The sequence below is a fragment of the Neurospora tetrasperma genome (assembly GCF_000213175.1).
Source record: "Neurospora tetrasperma FGSC 2508 unplaced genomic scaffold NEUTE1scaffold_5, whole genome shotgun sequence".
Taxonomy (NCBI): domain Eukaryota; kingdom Fungi; phylum Ascomycota; class Sordariomycetes; order Sordariales; family Sordariaceae; genus Neurospora; species Neurospora tetrasperma.
The window spans coordinates 3744326-3765477 of NW_009799103.1; the positions used below are offsets into that span (position 1 = coordinate 3744326).

The 21152-nt window shown below is 52.8% G+C and overlaps 5 protein-coding genes across 5 annotated transcripts; all 5 read right to left on the reverse strand.

The window, feature by feature from the left end:
• Positions 1-2402: 2402 nt before the first annotated feature.
• NEUTE1DRAFT_86719 (uncharacterized protein) lies at positions 2403-4913 on the reverse strand (the record flags this gene model as incomplete). The annotated part of the gene is made up of 1 exon (XM_009855421.1): positions 2403-4913. The coding sequence occupies one exon, from the start codon at positions 4911-4913 to the stop codon at positions 2403-2405; it is 2511 nt and encodes an 836-aa protein (XP_009853723.1).
• Positions 4914-9755: 4842 nt separating this feature from the next.
• On the reverse strand, positions 9756-11413 carry NEUTE1DRAFT_68043 (uncharacterized protein; the record flags this gene model as incomplete). Its single annotated transcript, XM_009855422.1, has 2 exons — positions 9756-9947; positions 10007-11413. The coding sequence occupies 2 exons, from the start codon at positions 11411-11413 to the stop codon at positions 9816-9818; spliced, it is 1539 nt and encodes a 512-aa protein (XP_009853724.1).
• Positions 11414-13300: 1887 nt separating this feature from the next.
• On the reverse strand, positions 13301-15604 carry NEUTE1DRAFT_86724 (uncharacterized protein; the record flags this gene model as incomplete). The annotated part of the gene is made up of 4 exons (XM_009855423.1): positions 13301-13627; positions 13865-14371; positions 14408-15033; positions 15229-15604. 4 exons carry the CDS (start codon positions 15602-15604, stop codon positions 13376-13378), a joined length of 1761 nt encoding a protein of 586 aa, XP_009853725.1.
• A 443-nt stretch (positions 15605-16047) lies between these two features.
• NEUTE1DRAFT_86727 (uncharacterized protein) lies at positions 16048-17896 on the reverse strand (the record flags this gene model as incomplete). The annotated part of the gene is made up of 2 exons (XM_009855424.1): positions 16048-17665; positions 17722-17896. The coding sequence occupies 2 exons, from the start codon at positions 17874-17876 to the stop codon at positions 16183-16185; spliced, it is 1638 nt and encodes a 545-aa protein (XP_009853726.1).
• A 981-nt stretch (positions 17897-18877) lies between these two features.
• On the reverse strand, positions 18878-20790 carry NEUTE1DRAFT_47361 (uncharacterized protein; the record flags this gene model as incomplete). Its single annotated transcript, XM_009854476.1, has 4 exons — positions 18878-19076; positions 19149-19273; positions 19347-20614; positions 20694-20790. The coding sequence occupies 4 exons, from the start codon at positions 20788-20790 to the stop codon at positions 18878-18880; spliced, it is 1689 nt and encodes a 562-aa protein (XP_009852778.1).
• Between the last annotated feature and the right edge of the window lie 362 nt (positions 20791-21152).

A 21152-nucleotide genomic window follows, 5' to 3' on the forward strand; every position in this document is an offset into this window, starting at 1 on the left:
GCCGTTGTCGATATGTCTTGCGACATCGGCCCTATATATAGAGTACCTAGATCCCTTGGACATGGTGGTCAGCGCTGGCGCTGGCACGCGAGAGCAGGCACCGGCCGTATCGCAGCCAGTAGGTACCTGTAGGTAGTTTGAAGCTACCGAACAAGTCAACTGTCTTCATGTGAGTTTCGTCCGAGGTAAACTTTAACTTTACACGTCGTGCGTTGTGTGTTGAAGGAATCTTCATCTTATTTCTGTTCAGGGTGCCTTGTCTTAAGGGGAGTTTCGTACAGTCAGGAGTGAAGCGTACCTACCTGATTGAGGAAAATGAAACTGACTAATTCCCTCTCTTTATCAGATAGCATGGCACACTTTTCGGCGGCCTTCTGTTTCATTCTTTTCCCGCTCCTTCCGCAATTCGGCCATCGTAACAACCAGATGTTCGTCGACGAAATACTTGGGAAATCGAGGTTGAGATTGAGTTTGAAATCGAGGCCTACGAGCGAATTGGGAATGAGGTGGGTGCTCAACATGTTGAGTCCTTGCAGAAAAGCTGTGCGCGCAACCTTGGATCAAAATGTGCAGTTGGGTGTCTCATACTGTTCACTTTTACCAGACGGATGAGGATGGCGCGAGTTTGAATTCATCGACGGCTCAGGGCCTGCCGCCTTCTCCCAAACCGGAGAGGCTACTTGTGGTGTTGTAAGCAAGTTGGTGTGGTGGTGTAAACGAGTGCCTGGTAAGAATTTGTGATGATTGATGTGTATAAAAGTTTGGTTTCTGGGAGAAGAATTTGATTGGGGAAGGTACGAGTGGTTTAAGTAAGTACCTGTTGGGAGACTAGGCCCAGGTCAAGTTTCCCAGTAGTAGGTAGGTACCTACCTACCTTCCTCATAGGAGCAACTAGCGACAACATCGTTGGAAACCAAGCCACTGCAACATCCAGACACCATCGCTGTTCAAGTGTAATGGTCAATATACAGGATTTTACCTACGATGTCTGCCCCGGCCAAAGCTGGGAAAAAATGTGCGACCGCGAAACGCCCACCACCACCAGAGAAAGTCGCACCTCCATGCCATCAACGCGGTGGCGGTGGCGGACCCGTGCCATTCTTCTATGGCGTTTGAGGATTTTCGTAGAGGTAGGTATTCAAGTGACACTACTCGTCAGGTCTTCAAAATCGACCGTCTGACTAGCGGGCGGGCCACTAGTTGACGAGTATGTTCTTTGCGAACCCCCACAACGAAGCGCAAAGAACAGCATCATGCATAGGATGTAATGTCTTGGTTGCAGTGCTTGCACATACCAACCGCGGCATTTTCAAGATCTGATCTGCTGTTCGGTGCCCGGCAGTATTGCCAATGGTGCCGCATGCAACAACTGCCATTACCTCCAGTCAATGCTGGCGGGCGGGCGGCACGCATTTTGCTTGTGCCCCAACTACCTAGAGGTACCTAACGATGCACGCACGCACCCGCAATAAACGTAGGCAGGTAGGTACCTAATCTCGAGGTTAGAGGTACGGAGTCACCCACAGTCACTATCCTAAAGAAGGTTCGCAACTGGATAAGTAGAGGTAGTTAGATACAAGGCCAATTCCACCCTACCTAACTAGCTAGGTAGGTATCTTCATGATATAGACTAGGTACTAGCCTTGGCCGCCATGTACGTACAACACTTGACCCCCATTCGTTCTGTCGTATATGATTAACATTGGTATGTTTTCACTATAGTAATATTGTCTGGGATAGAGGTACCTATGTTTATTGCCCGGCACGGACATGACCCCCAGCTGCCGCCCCCTTGAACGATTGGACCTCCTGCTATTCCGAATATACCTATTCTTGAGCTTGAGCGTATGGCTAATTAGTTTGCGGGTAGGTATGTCCACGGCATACAGGTTGGTTTTCGTAGCTTTTTTTTTCTTTTTTTTCTTTTTTTTTGCTTTTTGTAGAGGGGGGTAATAGGTATGTGCTCGAAGATACCTGGATGAATTTGCAATGAGTCCTCAGGGTACCTAGATCTCGATTCATGTTCCTTCGCAGTATCTACCTCTATGGGGGCTTGAAACGGATTGCAATAAAACTGTGAAATGAGAATTGAGCTGCGTTTGTAGAGGTGTTTTATGAATGAAGAATGCGAATGTATAGGTAAAGTAACTATAGGTGACAAGAATGGCGAGCTGCGATCTTCCAAGTATGAACTGAAGAGTATGGGGACATACACATAAGGGGTTGTGACTATGGGAAACGGGGTATGAGTTGCGTCTATTGAATATCGTTTCCGTGTGCTAATGCACGTCGAGTACTTTCCATTCGCTTGCTGGCTTCATGTACAAAAGATGAACACCGTCAGACTAAACTTATAACCAAAGAAAAAAAAATATATTCGAAATAAAAACTCACGTCCACTCTCAAGCACTGCTTCCTTTCCTTTCCTTCTCCTTCTCCTGACCCTGCCTACTGGAACTAGACGTTGTCCTCTTCGTATGTGCCACATCCGGCCGCTTCTCTTGCTCCTGCTTCACCTGAACCACCGGCACCGTGACCTTGCTCACAGATGCTGGACTCTTCTCTTTCCTCTTCCCCTTCCCCTTCTCCTTCTCCTCCTCATCTTTCAACCCATCCAACGACCTCTTCCTCTTGATCGCCGAGCTTCTTCGCCCGGTGGTGCCCATATAAAAGTCATAACGATCCGGGAACAAAATGATATTCGCCATCCTGGCGACTTCGGCCTCGGCCCGACTGACAGCAGGCGTGCTCGATGATACGCCGCCGCCAATGATTTCCGCCGTGCTGGACTTGGCGGCAACTATGCTGGCTGTTGTACCCTCCATCTCAACATCCTCATCGTCGACTTCCCCATCGTTGCTAGAATTACTGGTCGGCGTGGGAGCAATGTCAAAGGGAGCCAGTCCCATGGCCTGCAGTCCCGCGGGGCCGCCGACCTCGGCTATCTCCGTCTCGCCCGGCCTTCCAGCGTGCGACGCCTCGCTGCCTAGACCGCTTCCCGTAGAATCAAAGTCAGGACCGGGGTGTCCGCGCTGGAAAGTCTTGCGCTGGCGAGCCAAGTACAGAGCGTTGGTCTGGGTGAGCGGCGCGGCGGGGACGTAGACGAGGATTGACACGGGCTTATTGGGGGCGGAGGGCGTGTTGTTGTCATTGTCCGGCGGCGGTGTGGGCGCGCGGCTTGCCATGATGTTGGGGTTGGAGGTGATGTGGTACGCCAGGTCGGGGTGCCACACGATGTAATCGCCTGTTTGCAGGGTGGGCAGCGTGGTGAGGGTGCGGCGGAGGTGCAGATGCGGGTGCCAGAGCTCGGTGAGACGCTGGGCGTGGCCGGGAACGGCGCCGTGGATGATGGTGCTTTGCTCGGTGTCGAGGGGCCAGTTGGAGGCGTCGAGGAAGGCATCCCACTCGGGACCTTCGCGGCGCTCGGGAGGCGGGCTCTTGGGCGAGAAAAAGGGACGGAGGAGGAAGTAGGCGGTGGCTAGCTTGGGGCTGGGAAGCAGCCGCACCATGCCCGGGCCAATGGTGCTGAGAGCCACGATGCCCTGGTACATGCGGAAGATGCTGCAAGCACCGTAGCCGTTGTAGAGATCCGGGGTCGCAGTGACGCGGTACGTGGGATCCCAAGGGTCGTACTTCTCCCACTCGCCCTTGAAGACGGCGTCGTAGGTGCCTCCGCGACCGTACCCGTCCGATTCCCAGCGCTCAAGACTGCCGTTGTCGACCTGAGCAATGACGGTAGAGGATGCGAAGTCGTCGAGGAGCTCCATGGCAGCTCTTTTGGCCTCGGCGGCGGCAGGGTCCTCGCTCGCCTTCTTCTCGGCGGCATCGGGCCCTACTCCGCCGATGTTGGCGCCGTGAATGCGCAGACGATCGGCGTAGGAAATGGGGAAGCGGGTCACCATGCGGTCGTCGGCGTCATTGTCCCAGAGCGACATGGCGAAGCGTTGTGCTTGCAGAACCTTGGGGTGCGCGCGCGTGCGCACTTGGGCCGGCGTCCAGAAGAAGTCGAAGCATGTCGGGTCTTGGGGGATGGGATCCTTGAAGTCATGCTTGGTTTCGAGGTACTTGACCGTCTCGTCGATGGCCTTTTGCGCATCGGCGGGGGGCACGACGCCGCGGATGACGCCAAGACCGTAGCGCTTGAGGTCGCGGGCGAAGTCGGCCTTTTTGGAGGGGTTCGCGATGTCGCCAAAGTCGATGCTGGGCGTGATTGACGCACCGCGCTGGGCAATGTCCTCAACCTCGTCGCGCAGTGCCGTTATCAGACGGGCCCAGGACGCCTCGAGCTCCTTCTCGTGGCCGGCGACGAGACTGCGCTTGATCTGTGCAAAGCGACTGGGAAGGGGCACGGGCTCGGTGCCGTAAAAGGAGAGCACGGGCGGTTCCATGTCGTCGCCGGCGGCAGGGGATCGGGAGTTGCTGGCGTGGTGGTCGTGGATGGCAGGAGAACCGCTGCTTCGGGGGCGGCCAATGGTGTTGTTGCTGAGGGAGGCGGCATTCTTGAGCTTCGCCAGGGTGGCGGTTAGGGGAGAGCGGTGCTTGCTGAGCTTCGACTGGATGCTGCGGGGTCGTTGGAGATGATGGCTGCTGTGGTGTACCTGTACCGCCGCGGGCCCTGTTGCCTGTAATAGCGCGGCGCTGAGGCTTCCGTTTCCGTTTCCATTTCCACTTCCACTTCCACCACTTCCACTTGCAACCGAGGAGGACAGGATAAAGTCGGATTCACCCGGTGACTGGCTGTACCCCAGATTGTGGTATCCATTCACAGACAGTCCAGACACAACCCCCCCTGTCCCCTTGTCCAGACCACTGATCGACTCTCGTGACGATCTCGTTATCCTTGTGGTGGCGGGCGTCAAAGGTGCAGTCGATACAAGCACGGCGCCGCCACCACTGGTTGTTGATGTTGCCATTGTTAGGTAGTGGTAGGTTGTTGTTTTCCGTGTTACTACCTGACCATGGAGCTTTTCCGGTTGTTGATTTGCTTGTAACACTTGGTGAAGATGCTAATGTTGAGTGGTAAGGGTTGCCTCGAATAATTGTGGTATTGTATAGCGTCGAGTATGGTGTGTGTTTGTGTATGTGTGTGTATGAGCTGGGGGTGAAAATGTACTGGAAGGTGTTGAAGAGAGAGTGAGTGTGCGTGGGAGACACGGGCTTCTTGTCTTGTTTCCTTTGTCCCGCGCAGTCCCAACGGTGTGGATATCAGCTCTGGTCGTTCCCCAGAGTCTCCAGTCCCCAAAGACTCCAGAATCCAGGTCTCCAAAGAGGTCGACGGGGTTACCCCAGCGAGCCTAAGGGGGTGGCCAGCGAAGAAGCTAGGTTAGACCCAATGGCAGAATCTCGGCCGAATGGGGTTGTCGGAATCCACAATCCACCTCACTTGTTGACAGGGACCTCGATCCAGACTTTCGATACCTTTAATCCACCAGGTTTCGGGTGTCGGAGGAGATGTTGACAACTGAAAAAGGCAAAAAGAAAACAAAGGCGATCCAGGTGACTCTTGGGACTTGAGAGGGAGGGAGGGCACCCGCCTTCTTGGGATGCTTGGTACTGTTTTATATGGGAGAGGATGGATCGATATGCGCGTGGGATATGGTGGCATACGGATAAAAAAACGTGGTATGTTCTGGATGGATCTAATCCGGGAGCCGGGAACGATGATGCCGTACGGTTGTCGCGGGAGGTAGGTTGTATATCTGCTGCAGTGTAGGGAGTTTTCGGATCGACGAGCGGTAGGTAGCAAGATAAGGGACAAACAAATAATGTAGATGATATCGCCTTATATTCAGGCAAATATTGGTTTCCCTCAGTCTCGCTAAAAGGGCCAAATAGCTACACTACAGGACCAAACAAACAAGCACCTTGTAGTCTTCTCTGCCTACCTCTTGCACTCACCGTACAGAGACGAGTTGCGAGACTTTGCATTTCGTAGTCTTGGAAGCATCATGATCCGACTCCACCTTTACTCTCTGCTGCATTTCGGCCAGAAGTAGTCCTGAATTCAGACTCAGGAGTAAGGGGTGCTTGTTTCCCCCTTGCCAAACCCGGGACGAGAACCCGTCTCAGCAAGCGTTATGAACAGGTTCATTATGCAAACAATGGGAGAAATCCGACTTTTCCTATCGGCCAGACTTGGGAGGCGAGACGGGAATCTCGGTATGGCGGTTGGCCGGGCCCGTCGAGTAAGCCGTCGAGTAACATTTCTGGTAACGTAAGGTAAGATTCATCTATTCCGAGTTGATTCTCCAGGTCAACGGCCCCAAACACATTGCCCGGTTAGGTTGTACTTGACGGCAAGTGGTGACCCTGAGACCCTCGCCCATTTGGCAGCTGCAGTTGCTAATCGGCCAATTGAGAGCGACGCGGGGCAGAGTTTGGCGAGTCCAGTCCAGCTCTCTTTCCTTTCGGAACAGCCAAGCGCAACGTTGTAGTGTAGCAAGCGAGGGCTACAGACGAAGGCTACGAGGGCAGGAGGGCAGGAGGGCAGGAGGGGTACAGGCGAGGGCGGGGGTTCCAGGTTGTGACTTCAATTGGTTTTCACATTGACAGGAACAACCCTCGATGAAATGGAACTGAAAGTTTGGAGATTTGGAGATGGGGGCTTCCTTCCCGTCCAGGCAAGCCAGGGCAATTAGGTTGTGCTCGGCGGGGTTCGCGGGCCACCTGCCCCCTGAGTCCCGAAGTTCACCCCATTGGCTGTGCAAAGTGGATTTTGTCGGAACCACGGCTCCGCATCGCCTGGAGAAAGTGGCACCGTTGCACGCCGGGCCGCTGTTCCAAAGTCCATTTCTCGGGCGGATCCGAGTGAGTGACAATCCACAACACGCCATTGGTCACTGAATTACAATGTCTTGTAAGGTACCTACGTACCGCCGTCAGGCACACCCTCCCTTTCTTTCCCCTTTTCCGCCAAGTTTCGATTTCTGTTCCAAACAATTCGCGACATCCTTCCACCAGAGTTGAATCAACCTCAAACCTCCAGCCGTCACCCACCATTTTCACTGCGCACCACGTTCTGGACACTGGCATCTGGTAATCACATTCACATCTGTCAAGAGAACAACTGAAGGTTTCGCGTCAATTTTCAAGCCGATGCTTGCTTTTTTTTTTTTTTTTTTCCACGGAATCTACTCGCGCCATCGCAGCTCAAAGAATATCACCTTTCCAGACCTGATGGATTACCTCTACCCTCTTCCTACCGTGGCAAGCATTCTGTCGGCTGTATCAACTGTATTCCCCCCTCCATCCCCAGTCTCACTTCACGATCATTGGCCAGTGAATGTCCTTCGGCAGAGAGAATGCTTCACATCTCAGCCTCGCAGCTGACACTCAACATTATCCTGTCTCACGCTTCTTACCTTCTCCTCGTTTGGCTTGGGTTCTTCTGAGGGTCCTACATATCAGCCAGTTATCGAGGCTGTTAAGTGGCCATGAACCCCCAACTTTACGTTATCACCACCATCCACCACAGTCATCCCTTTGGTCTCCAGACATTCACAGAACACACAGTTTGTCCGCGATTTCCGCCAGTTGGATTATCTTGACTGCCGTTACATGCCGTGTCCTACCACTACCCACCATCCATCATGAGAAACCTGGTCGTGATTACGAACACCCAAGGGTTACCCACTCCGCCAGTCTCACTCATCATCAAATTCGATAGTATGAACAGGCCATATCCAAGTGGACATGTGGATCTTATTACTACGAAGCCATTCTCGCTTGTTCGACGAAACCTGGACATCGTCAAAAAGGTCCTCCGGACCTCACAAAGGTATCCGTTCTGAAAGCGCGACGGCATTCGGAAACACACACGCGACGGGGCGGCTTCCCGTGGTTGTCATTTGGTACCGACGGCATCCTCCACTAAAACAAGCCATGGTGAACCTCGGGATGAAACAGTGCAAGACCTTGGTTCTCCTTATTCGACACGTGCTAGGTGCATGCGTTGGATATGAGAACGATAGAGTTGTTAACTGAAACATTGACGCATATGACGGCCCTACACAACCGCTTCAGCCTTCCTTTCATGGCTCGTTCCATGAGACATACCATACACTGGCTACTTGCTTGGTTCGTTAGCGAATTATTGACACATATTTTGCCCCCACGACTGGTCACATACATACCGACCTACCCAAAGGCCTGGATATCGACGATCGATCCTAACTGCACACCTCAACCATGCCAGAGATCAGAGAGGATATCGTTGGTGTGACCAAACGCGGGATCCTATCGTCATTTTACTCCATCAACCTTGCATCATCGGCTATATAAATTGTTTCGTATCTTTCTAGTCCAACCTGTGAGGGCGAGCGTGGGGGGTGGTGGTGAGCCAGCTATCGACAATCACCGGGTGCACGTGTCATCCCAGGTCCCCAGGCAGTCAGGTACCAGGGATGGCACTTCCAGGACTGGGTAACGACAGCGAAAGATTGTTGGAGGAGATATTGAGAATTAATGGCAGGGATAGGAAGTACTAGGGAGGACATAAAACAGCGACCTGGAGCTTGACCTGGACCTGGTTGATACGCCGGGGACTCGTTTCAGTCTGCTACCCCAAAAATAAGTAGGTAAGGATAAGGTGACTTGCATTGAATTCACCTTCCCTTTTTGGGGCGGAGAGGTTGACAGATCAAGCTCCGAAGATGTAAACAGGTAGGTAGATGATGTGAATAAGCTTTGATACATACCCAATCCATGTGGGTACGTAGGCATGCGTGGACGATGGTGGGTTTCACGTTGTTCCTTGTCGTGGATGAGCGGTAGGGATTGTCTGCGATATCGCTTCTGCGTTGGGAAGACGACATGGGGTGGGTGTAGATCACTCATTACACTCCAGAACAAAGTCTAGGCTGGATACTAGTTTCGAGATACCTACCTCTACGGGACCGTGCTGACGATGGATGGGTCGTAGAGTACAATACGAGGTATTGGAAGCCGGCTATCAGAAAGGCTAGACACAGAACAACAAAGGCATACTCCGCGGTGTCCTTATCAGACTACATACTGCATTCGCCAATCGACGGCAACTTGAAGTCTTTGAGGTTGCTCCATTTAGTAACCTCAACATTGGAATCCCGATTCCCACCGATTTACCGTTACGTGTGAGAAGGTCGAGTAAACCTGTCTCCTCCATTTCTCCGCTCTTTCTTCCACAGGGAAATTGTGCTTATCTACTTCCAGCTTTCGGAAGGACCATCCGTCAAAATGGCGATACCTTATGATTCCGAGATCTGAATGACCCGCTTCTGCCATTACAACATCCTTCCGTATCGCATTTCTTAAAGTTCCGACTTTGCTGACTGGCAATGCTGGATCTCGGCACTCACAAAGTTGTCGGTCCCGACCATGACATTGAATCTTAGAGCTGAGGAGGTATGCTTTGGTTTCACCCTCATTTTCATCAAGTAGGAGGGAATGATTTCTATCATCTTATCTCCACCTTTTCCGCAATCGCTCCTCGCCTACTACCTTCTATGATATCGAGACAGAAGCCTTCTTGGAAAGCCACAAAGTCATCGCGATAAATTACCGAGGGTGACGGCCGCGCCAGGGACTCCCGCGATTATCTTCACCTTTACTTCCGTTTGATCCAATCCGCTGTTGCGCTGGTGGCTGAGAAAGGTCCGTCCTGGAAGCACCCCCAGGTCCCGCCTTCAATTCCACTGCGTCGTCTCTTTTCTTCCGACCTCATCAGCCAAGACTGTATTTGGCCAAATTGTATACGACGGTAGCTTCAGTTTGCTTATTGTAGGTCTTCTTGACGAATGACTTGGATTTCTGCTAATCGTTCTGACCCAACTCGCTGTCTAGACCTTCTCCTCCTCCGGGAACCGCTCCGTAATCTTGACCCACAAGTCGGACTGGAAGCACATGTTGACATTGAATTCATGCCACGGGCTCTTGGGCTCCACGAGCTGGAGATCGAAGCGACGGAAGAACTAGGGCAAAGAGTGGTCAGTATCGGACCGCAGAAGGGGGTGTACTGGCACTTGCTTACCTCGAAAAACACCTTGCTCAACTCCATCAGTGCCACAGGCTTGCCCAAACACGCCCACCTGCCATAGCCAAACACCATCTCGGTGGTCTGCTGCATCTCCAGCCGCTTGGCCGGCTCGGCATTCAGCCATCTCTCGGGGCGGAAAACATCGACATCGTCACCAAAAACATCTCTTCTTCTGATCAGGCCGCCAAAGTTGTGGCCGACGCGAGTGCCCTCGGGAATGAATATGCCGTTGATGAAGTCTCCGCCCTTGGGTGGTGACTTCATGCATAACCCGGAGAAAGGTGCTTGCATGCGCAGTCCTTCATAGACGCATGCCTGCAAGTACTCCAAGTGCTTCGCCTCTTCGGCTCTGATCGGGCTCGAAATCTTTCCCTCCCTAACAGCCCTGTCAATCTCCTCCAGCAACCGCACATATGCCTTCTTGCTCGTCGCCAAATGGAACAAGGTCGACCTGACCGCCACTGCCGTCGTGTCGCTGCCCGCTAAAATTTGGAACAGGACCTCGACCTCGCACGCCTGCTGCTCAATGCCATGCCTAACAAAGCTCCCCAACATGTCTTTGCGATCCTCCGCCTTTTCGCCAAACCTTTTCGCCACCATCTCCCTCGCCATGCCCATGACCCTCCCCATACCGTTCGCATCACTATGCTTCGGCCCAAACCACTGCAAGAACCACTTGGACAAAAAGATCTTTTGCAGCAGCGGGAGTTCCGCCATCAGGCCATTGGGCGGGACCGCCTTCCTGACCGTGCTCGTCCACTCAAACTGGTCCGAGTCCGTCTTCAGCCAGCCGAACTCCTTCCCGTACGCGATACGCGTGATCACGTCCAAAGTGAAGAACTGCGTCACCTTGGCCAGGTCCATCCTCTTCAAGACGCCCCGCTCGTCATCAGATATGTAGCGCGACTTGATATACTGAATCAGCGTGCCGACTACCTCGTCGATATCGCTTTCCAAACCCGGGTTCTCGCGCCCGCTATACCCGAAAGATAAGCGCGCCTTGAACAAGTCGTGTGTCTTTGTGTCAGGCTCATCAAACAGCGAGCCACCGCGCGGGTCAAGCGTCATGGCGCGGTACCAGTTTGATCGGCCCCAGGCGGAGCGGGCGCCGTTCATGTGCCGGATGACGGCCGGGTCATCGGTGATGAGGTCTGTAGAGCCGATGCGCACGAGAGGAGATTGATATTGCTGGTTGAGGCGGCTGTAGCCGTCGCCGTGGTGGCCCGAGAACAACACTTTCAGCATAAACAGGGGGGAGAAGGAGGCAAAGAAGGGGCCCGGGAAGTGGGAGAGGCGCCGGTAGGCAATGATGGTGGAAACCAAGACGTAGGTCACGAGAGAGGCGGCCAAAATGGGTAGGGCGTAGGGCCCTTGGGCGAGGGAAAGGAGTTCTTGGAGCATTTTGGCAATGGCAGTGCTTTCCGAGAGGAGCCAAACTGCAAGAAGAGACTGCTACGGAACTGGAGCTGGGACTTGAGCACTATCGGCGTCGCACGCTCGACTTTATACATTATCCCATGGTCCACTACTACAAACGTAAGTGGAAGTCACATCCTTGCCAATTTTTTTGCTGGGAACCCTAACGTTCCAGTGCACTTGTGTCCTCCAGGTTTCCACGCATTAAGAACCGCCACATGCTACACGGCGAGGATTAAATAATCCAGAATGCGACTTCAGTCTGCATGTTTAGTAAACAAAAAAGAATCGGTGGGGGTGAAATGATGCCGGTTGAAGAAAGAATCGACGACAGACAGTTCTCGGCATTTGTTCCGTGGCCGTTGTGGCGTCTTCGGTAGTCATGGATGAGTGTGACCCTTGCTGCTTTGCGTTACATCGATGCCAAAAATATGCACGCTGAAGGGGGAAACTGAATGATTGCAACCGTGATATGTATAATGCCTGCCTCTATCCCAGGTTGAAGTACCCAGACTACAAACTATCGGTGCAGGACAGGATGGGATATTGTCTTGTGTCCATCATTGCTTCAAGTGTCGATATCAGGCCAATATTTGACCTCGGCATGACTTCCTTCCCCATGGGGATTGGTCGGTACCCCCATAGCTTACCTCCACTAACACTTCCAAGAGTAAACGTTAGACGCCAGTGAAGGCTGTCTTGGACGTAAACCTCGAACGTTTTGCCAATGTGCTTTGTAAACGCGACTATAACTACACCACGCGCATCTCAATATTCGAGGTATCATGTCAGTGCCGATGATACTGCACAGCGTCGATCTCTCTTCGAATCTTAATATCTGCCCTGCCCTGGTAACTCAAACGCAACGTGAAAACTGTTCCTTAGCATGATCCTTACACTACACGATCGATAATAGTAAAAAGCAAAGTACAAAGACATGCGCAGATCAGGTACCAACCGTCCTCATCATAACTTTTTTTTTCATTTTTAATCCGGGATAAAGTCATTCGTGGCTTCGCACACCACGTTTATGCCTGACCGGAAATGCCATGGCACGAGAAGAGATACTACAAACAGAGTACCAAAGTCAAACTAGTCGTTTCCCCAGATATGCCGCCGCGCGGTGGTACCGTTCCTCTCGTACCATACCGAGGTAATGGTCCCTCCCCCCTTCCTGCATGCAGCCAGGCAGGCAAGGCAGGATGCAACTTCCCCAACCTGTCCGTGAACCGAAAACCCCAAATTCACAAAGAACAAAAGCAAAAGATAAAAAAAAGACGAAAATGTGTCCCGCCAGGAGTCGAACCTGGACCCTACTGCACACAGAAAGCCTTCGAAATGACCTTTGAAGTTAAATTTATTGCACTGCCCGTCTACGACCTAGGCCACTGCTCGGGCTGCGTAGTGTAGGTAGGGTGATGGCCGCTTCCAGGACGAGAAAATAACTACGGACGGTTGGTTATATACCTTTGTTTGAGTCGAGGTAAGTTTTGGTTTTGGTGCTGGGAAGGATATTAGGTTGAGTGCTTGGTATTATAGAGGGAGGTATCCAGATGTGCATCGCAGGTTGCCTCGTTAATTTGTCAATAGAGGTAAGTAGGTAGGCAGGTAGGTACGTTTTTCGTCATGAAGCATTCCCCTTTGTTATATGCGCAGAGGTATTGAGTCGGAGGTATATTGAGGAGGTGATCGATGCTTTGGATAGGTACCTAGTCATCGCGCACGTCACCATCAATCATCCACAGCAATCTCCAACACCATTGCATCGCCGTCACCTTTTCAACCTAGGTAGGTCTAGGGTAGGTATCCAACAGCCATCATCACCACAATTATCACCACCATCACCGACTTCACATTCTATAGGTAATCAGTAGAGTAGAGTACGCTCCATTCCCCTCATATCTCCTCCTCCAGTACTCCTCTATATCGATACATGACCCTCTCGATTTATCCATCTGCACTACTCCCCAGGTAATCCCCATCCCTCTCCAAAACCCTCACCTTCACCCCCGTCAACATACTCATAAAATACCTCTCCATGTTTTCTTCGTCTGGCATGTGTGTGACTTCGACCCGAAACTCCGCTACTAATCGCGGTATTACTTTCCAGACTATTAGCTCGGCTAGATGGCGGCCGGGACAGGTGCGTGCGCCGCCGCCGTAGGTGAGGTTTAGGTGGAGAATTTCGCGGAGTCTTTTCTTTTCGTCTTCGTTTTTGGTGTCGGTGTCGTTTTGGGTTTCGGTTTCGGTTTCGTTTTGTTCTGTTGCGAATGTGGATGCGGCGCCGGACCCTGACGGGGATCTGGGCGCGGGTGCGGGATCGGGCTCGGAGTCGATATCGTTGACATTGTTGACATCGCAGCCGGCATCCGAGTTGGAGCCGGCGTTTGATGATGATGAGACGGGGTGATGGGACATTTCCGAACTGGCTGGAACTGAAGCCGCCGACGACAACCACCGACTCGGATTATACACGTCCGCATCCTCCCCAAAAATGTCCGGGTTCCGATGCAGCGCCACAGGATTACACCCCACCGTCGTCCCCTCGGGGACCCAGTGTCCATGCAGCATTACCCCTCCACCCTGCCCCCGCGGAACAGTCCTCGAAAGACTCATGGCGATGACAGGATGTAATCTCTGCGCCTCTTTGATGGCCGCTAGAGTATAAGGCAACTGTCTAGCCGTGGTATCAAACGGCACCGTCCCACCACCCCGAAGATGGGAACCAACTTCCTCAGCGACTCTTGCTTGAACGGCCGCGTGTGTCCCAATCATAGCCATACAAGCCGTCAAAGCCGAACAAAGCGTCTCGTGTCCCGCGCCAAAGTTGGTCATTGCCATTCTGCGCAGGTACGTCTCGGTGAACTGCTCCGGCTTGGATTGATGCAGTCTTATCAGATCTTCCAGCAAATCCTGTTTCCCTTTATCTTCCTCCTTCTTACCCTTACCAGGTTTATTCTTGCTGCTCGGTTTCTTCACCACCTTCACATCTTCACTCATCCACAGCAGCGCAGCCATCGACACCCGTCTCGACACCTTCTGATAAACAGCCGTGAAGAACGGCTTGAACCCTTTCGGTGTAGCGAACGTGACACCCCAAGTATTAGACCACCACCTAGCCACTCCTTTTCCCACCTTTGCGCCCATTCCGAAAGGACCCCCCTCCATAAGCGAAAGGATCGTAATTCCCGGAAACAGGCCAAATACCGACTTGCGCTTCCATCCCAAATATCCCTGGGTACTTGTCCCGCCGTCGGACTTGTCGCGGATGTACCCTGGTGACCAACTGAGGACTACGGCGCCGAGACACTCGACGGCGATGATGTGCATCCATTCTTTGAGATCGACTTCTTGGCCTTGGAGGGTGCGCAGTTGGGCGATGGCGCGATCTAAGACGGCGTCGATTTGGGGTTCGAATTTCTTGAGGGAGGAGAGTTGGTAGAGCGGGCCGATGAGACGGCGTTGGAGGCGGTAGCGGGGGAGGTGGCGCTCGGAGAGGAGGTCGAGGGTGTCGGGGTGGTGCTGCTGTAATTGGAGACTGGGAAAGGGGAACTTGAAGGGGGAAAATTTGAGGGAAAGGGTGGGTTTGGTGAGGAGGGTTGAGACTGCGTGCGTTGGGTTAGACTTGCAACTTGTGGGATTGGGAAAAAGGGGGGCAAGCAAGTGAGGGAGGGGGAAGAATCTAGAAGGAGGGAATGAACGTACGGTAAAAATCCGATTTCTCAAATCCACTCCCAGCACCTATTGAATCCCATTAGCATCATGTCATAGTCCACTCAGTGAGTGCACATCTCATCCACTGAAAGGGAGAAGGAACCTACTATAAATAGTCTTAAACGCCTCCTTACTATCAAACCAAAGTTCATTAGGACCAACTCTCACCACGGGTCCATAGCGCTTATGTAGACTTTTGCCCAACAGGTACATGCGACCGTTGCGAGCATGATAAGCGTGCCAGATATTGGAAAGGGCAGCTAAACGAGGCCCGGGAACGCTGGCGAGGGGATGGAGATAGAGTCGGTATACTGCGATGGCGAGGATGACAACAACGATGACAAAAAGAAGCGATGTAGTTGCTTTTAGGAGTAGTGATGTAACTCTTCTGAGAAGTGGTGTGGCTGTCTTGAGTAGTGAGACTAAAGTCGTGAGGACGTCTTGCAGTGTTGGTAAGGACATGGTGGTGAGTGAGGATGGGAGACTGGCGTTGAAAGTACAGCAGGGGCATAACACAATTAGTAGGGACATGTTTGTTTGTTGTTAATGCGGAGAGGCAGATGGCTGGTCGCTTGTAGCCTCCGTACTGTCAGATCAGTCTCGCGCAGTCCTTGAAATGAGCGATAGCGCTTTTGTATAATGAAGAAAGTCCAATATGTCAATGCTTCTTCAGCCGGCGTCCATCATGTTTCTCGTCGTGGTGGTCGAGAGGCAGCAGTGTTGTTATGTTGTTGCCTAGCTTGGAGTGATGGATAACATCATGAAATAGAAATTTTGCTGAAACAGAAACATTGACGGCGACGAATTTTGGATACGCTCCAGCTGCTTCAGGGTTAGGGCTAGGTATGCAATGTTAAGCATAGGGGCGACAAATGTCTGACACTGTCTGTCATCCAAAAAGAATGTAAATGGAATCATGTATTGAATCTCATGTATTAGAGTAGCCTGCCTTGTGAACGTAGTAAATCATCATCACAACATAATCAGTCATTACTTAGATCCCCTCCTTTCCCCTCGAAGTATCTCCACGAAGTATCGGTTTACTGAGGAGGACCGAGGCTGAGGATATCCAATCCATCCTTCAGCTGCGACTTGGTCGGCATCTTGTTGAGCTGCATCATCTGGGCACACTGAGCCATGGCGGGATCCTTGCCCATACTTGCCATGGCCACAACCGTCTCTCCCTTGGTGTAATAAGCCACCCACTTGCCCTGGTCAGGCTCGCCCTGGAGAACAAGGTCATCCCATCCGTGGTTCGAATTTCCGCAGTACCGAAGCTGTGCACCAAGCGCGCTCCAGAACACCGGGGTGAAGAACTCGGGCTTCAGGTTGGGGTGCACGATATGGTTGGCCACTGTACGGCCAGCGTTCTGGGCGACGTTGTAATGCTCAATGCGGACGTACTTGCCGTCACCACCGGGGCCATGGTAGGGGTAGGAGGCAATGTCGCCAATGGCGTACACATCCTTGAGTCCAACCACCGAAAAGCTCTCGTCGACCTTCAAGCTGCCGTCATCCTCAAGGCGGACCACGCTGTTTTCCTTGAGGTACTCGGTAGCTGGCGAAACGCCGACGCCCAGAATGACCATGTCGGCATCAAGCTTGGTTCCGTCCTTGAGATGGACTGAACCAACCTTGGACGGGTCGGCTGCTGATGGCTCGGCCTTGTCGACGCCGGCCGACATGTAGAACTTGACACCCTTGGACTCAATGTTCTTCCTGACAATGGCGCCCACGCGCTCCCCTAGCACGCGCTCCAATGGTTCCTTTTCCATTCCGATAATTGCCACATCATTTCCGTCAGACGTGCAAGCAGCGATCTCCATGCCGATAAAGGAAGAGCCGATAATGACAATCTTCTTGCCCTTCTTCTCGCCAATCGCCTCTTTGATGTTCTTGGCGTCGTGGACATTGCGCAGAGTGAAGATGTTGCCCAAGACCTGGAAGCCTTGAAGAGGCAGGAGCTTGGGGGTGCCGCCAGTGGCAAGGACCAGTCTAGAGTAAGGGAGTTGTTGACCGGACTTAGTCTTGACTGTCTTGCCCCCAAAATCGACACCGACTACCTCGTCCTGGACAAAGTCAATGTCTCCGGTCTTGAACCATTCGGCATCGCGCCATTGTAGCTTGTTGAGATCGGTCATGAGCGTCTTGCTGAGCTTGGGGCGGTCAATGGGCAAGTAGCCCTCGTTGGTGACGACGGTGATGGGGCCGGAGAAGCCTAGCTCACGCAATCCTTCCACGGCGCCGAGAGCACCGGAACCACCACCGACAACAACCACTCTGTCGGATAGAGGAGCTCCGGCAACCTTGCACTTGATCTTGGGCTTGCGATGGCCGGCCTTGATGGTCTCGGCATCACCCGTGATGTAGACGGCGCCGTCGCGTTCGGTGGCCTTGAAGACAGGGAGAGCATCGAGGGCAGGGGCGTTTTCAATATCGCCCGTCGTGGTGTTGAAGCAGGCTCCGTGCCAGGGGCAAGTCAGCTTTCCGTTGTGGCCCAGGACACCCTTGGCCAAGGGGGCACTACAATCGCATTAGTGAGACGGATTCCTTCCAGTCGCATGCCGCAAGTTACATACCCGTAGTGAGTGCATCGAGGGCCAATGGCCTGGGTCTTGCCGGCGGCGTTGAGAAGGAGGACCTTTGCATCCAAACCCTCAACCTCGACCTCCTGCTTCTCGCCGGGTTGGAGGTTGAGAGAGGTAATGCCCTTGAGCTTGTATTCTTGCGCCATTGTGAAGTGGGGTGTCGACGAGTATAGACGTGTTGTTCTTGTTGTTGTTGTTGTTGTTGGAGTGCGTAGGAGAAGAGAGAATCGAGTCGAGAGGACTTGTCGCTGGCAGGCTGATGAGAGGGGTCGAGAGAGGGGTAGAGAGTGGGAGAGACGCGGCAGTGCAATCATGGATGTCATCCGATGGCTGCAGTGGTCACAACTGGAATTCGATTGTTCCGTCGTGTACACAGCAGAGAGTGGGGGAAGGTATTGAAGAGAGGGATGGAGGGGTCATGGTGAAGAAGAAGAGGGTTCAGATAGTGACTGGGAGGTACTTACCTACGATGGGAGATGGGACTGGACGGGATCATTGATGTCACGGTAATCAAGAAACCATGATTGGTGAGCTCGCACTTGTGCGGTCCAGTTGCTGTGTGCCATCAACACTCACAATGGACAGAAGTGGGATGAAGTAGCAGTGGTGGGCTAACAGGAGGTACTTGAAGATGCACCTTGATGGCCACTTGCGATCTAGAGCGAGAGGGTGCAACTGTGACAGATCTGGCAGCTTAAAATCTATGATGACTTGAAATAACATAGGTATTCATCACTGAGTCCACCTGAGGTCTAGTTAATTAGACCTCAAAACCTTGAATGAAGTGGCATATCAACATCAAAGGGAGTGATGCTTGGAAACCAATGTTCCAGGGAATGGGCCTGCTTGATGTACCAATTGATAGAAGCTAGAGATAGCTCCCGCTTCTATGCGGGGAGTGCCTGTCATGTCGATGCCGTCATTGCAGTGGGTACTTACCTACCTCTAGCACTATCGAAGCAATCTGATTGGTTCAATTCGATTCTGTCAACACGAACGCGGCAGCTTCCATTTTCCATTTTCGACAAGCAACTGACTGCTCCACGAATTCCCCTCTTCCTTCCAACGTTTACCTCGACAAAACACCATGGCACTCCTCACTCCGGTCCTCTACTCCGGCTCCCTACGCTACACTAATCAACAGCCATCACAACTTGCTCCCCTTGTCTATCCTCTTGGCCAACTGCCGCAACTCCTTGCGCAGAATTTTCCCACTCGGACTCTTGGGTATGGCATCAATAAACACCACGCCTCCTCTTAGTTTCTTGTGGTTGGCCACTTTGCTGGCAACCCAATCCACAATCTCCTCGGCCGTGAGAGTCGCATCGCCAGCCACGACATACGCCCTATTCCACCCACCACATTAGCTTCCAATATCCGGTATCATGTTCGACTGACTCCTTTGACGAGACACTCACCGAGGAACTTCAGTCTCTTCACCGTCCACACCAATCACTGCCGCATCCGCAATCTTGGCGTGACTGACCAACAAGGCCTCCAGCTCGGCCGGTGCTACCTGGAGCCCCTTGTACTTGATGAGTTCCTGCGACTTCTGTTAGTCATCCATGTTGTCCATTAACCCAAAGTCACACCAGCAAACCACCATCATCTCTTACCTTCTTTCGATCGACGATGTAAAACTTGCCGTCTTTAAAGAGCCCAATGTCGCCAGTGCAGAACCACCCATCTACAAAGGCCTCCTTGTTGGCTGCGTCGTTCATATAATACCCCTTGGTCACATTGGGCCCCTTGACCCAAAGCTCGCCCGCTTGGCCTGGTTCCACATCCTTGCCATCGTCGTCAACAATCCGCGCCCGGCCATTCATCACCAGCATCGACACACTCCCCGTTTCGTCGTCGATCCCCCGCGGCATGGTTGTCATGGCGCCCGTCGTCTCGCTCAAACCCCATGTTTGCGTCAGATGTGCCTTGCCTTTTCCAAGCTTCTTCCGCGCTGCCAGTTGGAGCTCCTTTCCCATGGGAGCTGCCCCCGCCACAGCCCACTCCACCGAGTCAAACTGATCGGTCACCAGAGGGCTTTTGGCAATGGCCAGGTATATCGGTGGTACCGAGACGAGCGTCGTGATCTGGTATTTCTTGCTGTACTCGAGGAACTTGACAAGGTTGAAGCGCGGCATCCAGTACAAGGTGCCGCCCACATAGAAGCTGTTGACAAAGTAGCCCTGCACTCCCGCAATGTGGGCCGCCGGCAAGTGGGCGATGGTCCGGTAGTCCGCCGACATATCCCGTCCCCTTGCCTTCTCATACTCTCGAGCCGGATCAAGCACAAGACATGCCTGGCTTACCATGTTGGTGTGCGAGAGCCTGCACATTTTAGGCAAGCCAGTGGTCCCGCTCGAGAAGAGAATGCAGATTATGCTATTTTCAAGGGCTTTCGTGTCCGTGATACGTTGCCACTCCAACGTTTCGGTTGAGATGGGAATGGGTGTTGATTGTTCCAAGTTGGTGAGTTCGAGGTTCGGCTGTGATCCCAAAACAAGGACTCGGGAGCCAGGAATGTTGGCCAGCTTCGCCGCGGCTGCAGCAACTTCCTTGGTGTCTTCGTTACACAGGACGAGCTTTGCCCCGATCTGCTTGATCTGCCCAGCGAGCTCGGTAGCCGTGGATGCCGGACTTGATGCCGAGAAGATAGCGCCCGCCGCGATGGTCGAATAGAACAGACAGGGCAAGAGGAAGTGCCCTGACGAAATACACAACACCACATCTTTTTCCGGCCCGTCTTGACCAATGCCGTACCGTTGACGAAGGGTATAAGCCAGCCGCTTGACCAAGTGCCGAAGCTGGGCTTTACTAACTGCCTTGCTGGGATCGACAGCGTCGGCGTGGACCACCGTGTCCTCCTTCGCTCCGCATGCCGTTGAGTCTGCAAAAGCATCAGTAAAGTTCAAATGCCAATGTTGACAACGGCTCCTTGGCCATCCCCCACGAAGCGGGTACGTTACCAAAAAGGAGAGACAACAGGTCAAGCTGTGGAAAGTCTCGCTGCTGCGATGCCTTGTAAATGATGCCGGAAGACGTTTTCTCCACGATGGTCGACATGATGTTTATGATTCTGTCACTGTACAAGTGAAAACTACAAAGGCAAACCTTGTGTTAGCTCTCAAAACCCAGTCTCGCAAGAAGCAGCATCTTATACCTGAAGGACGTTCGTTAGCGCCTGGCCTTACCCGCTTGGACACCGCAAGAACAGAAAGGAGGTCGCCGGCCGGCCATGTGTCTAACTCGAACGCTTTGCCGTTTTCGATAAAAGGGCGTTCCTTGGACGACTTGAACAGAGCTTATCGATCATTGAGGCGGCGAATGAGAGCTCATCCCAGCAATCTCTTTCCCCGCAAACCGGGGGGACAGCACGAGCATTTTCAGCAAACCTCGGCACTTTCGGATTGACGTCAAGGATTCCC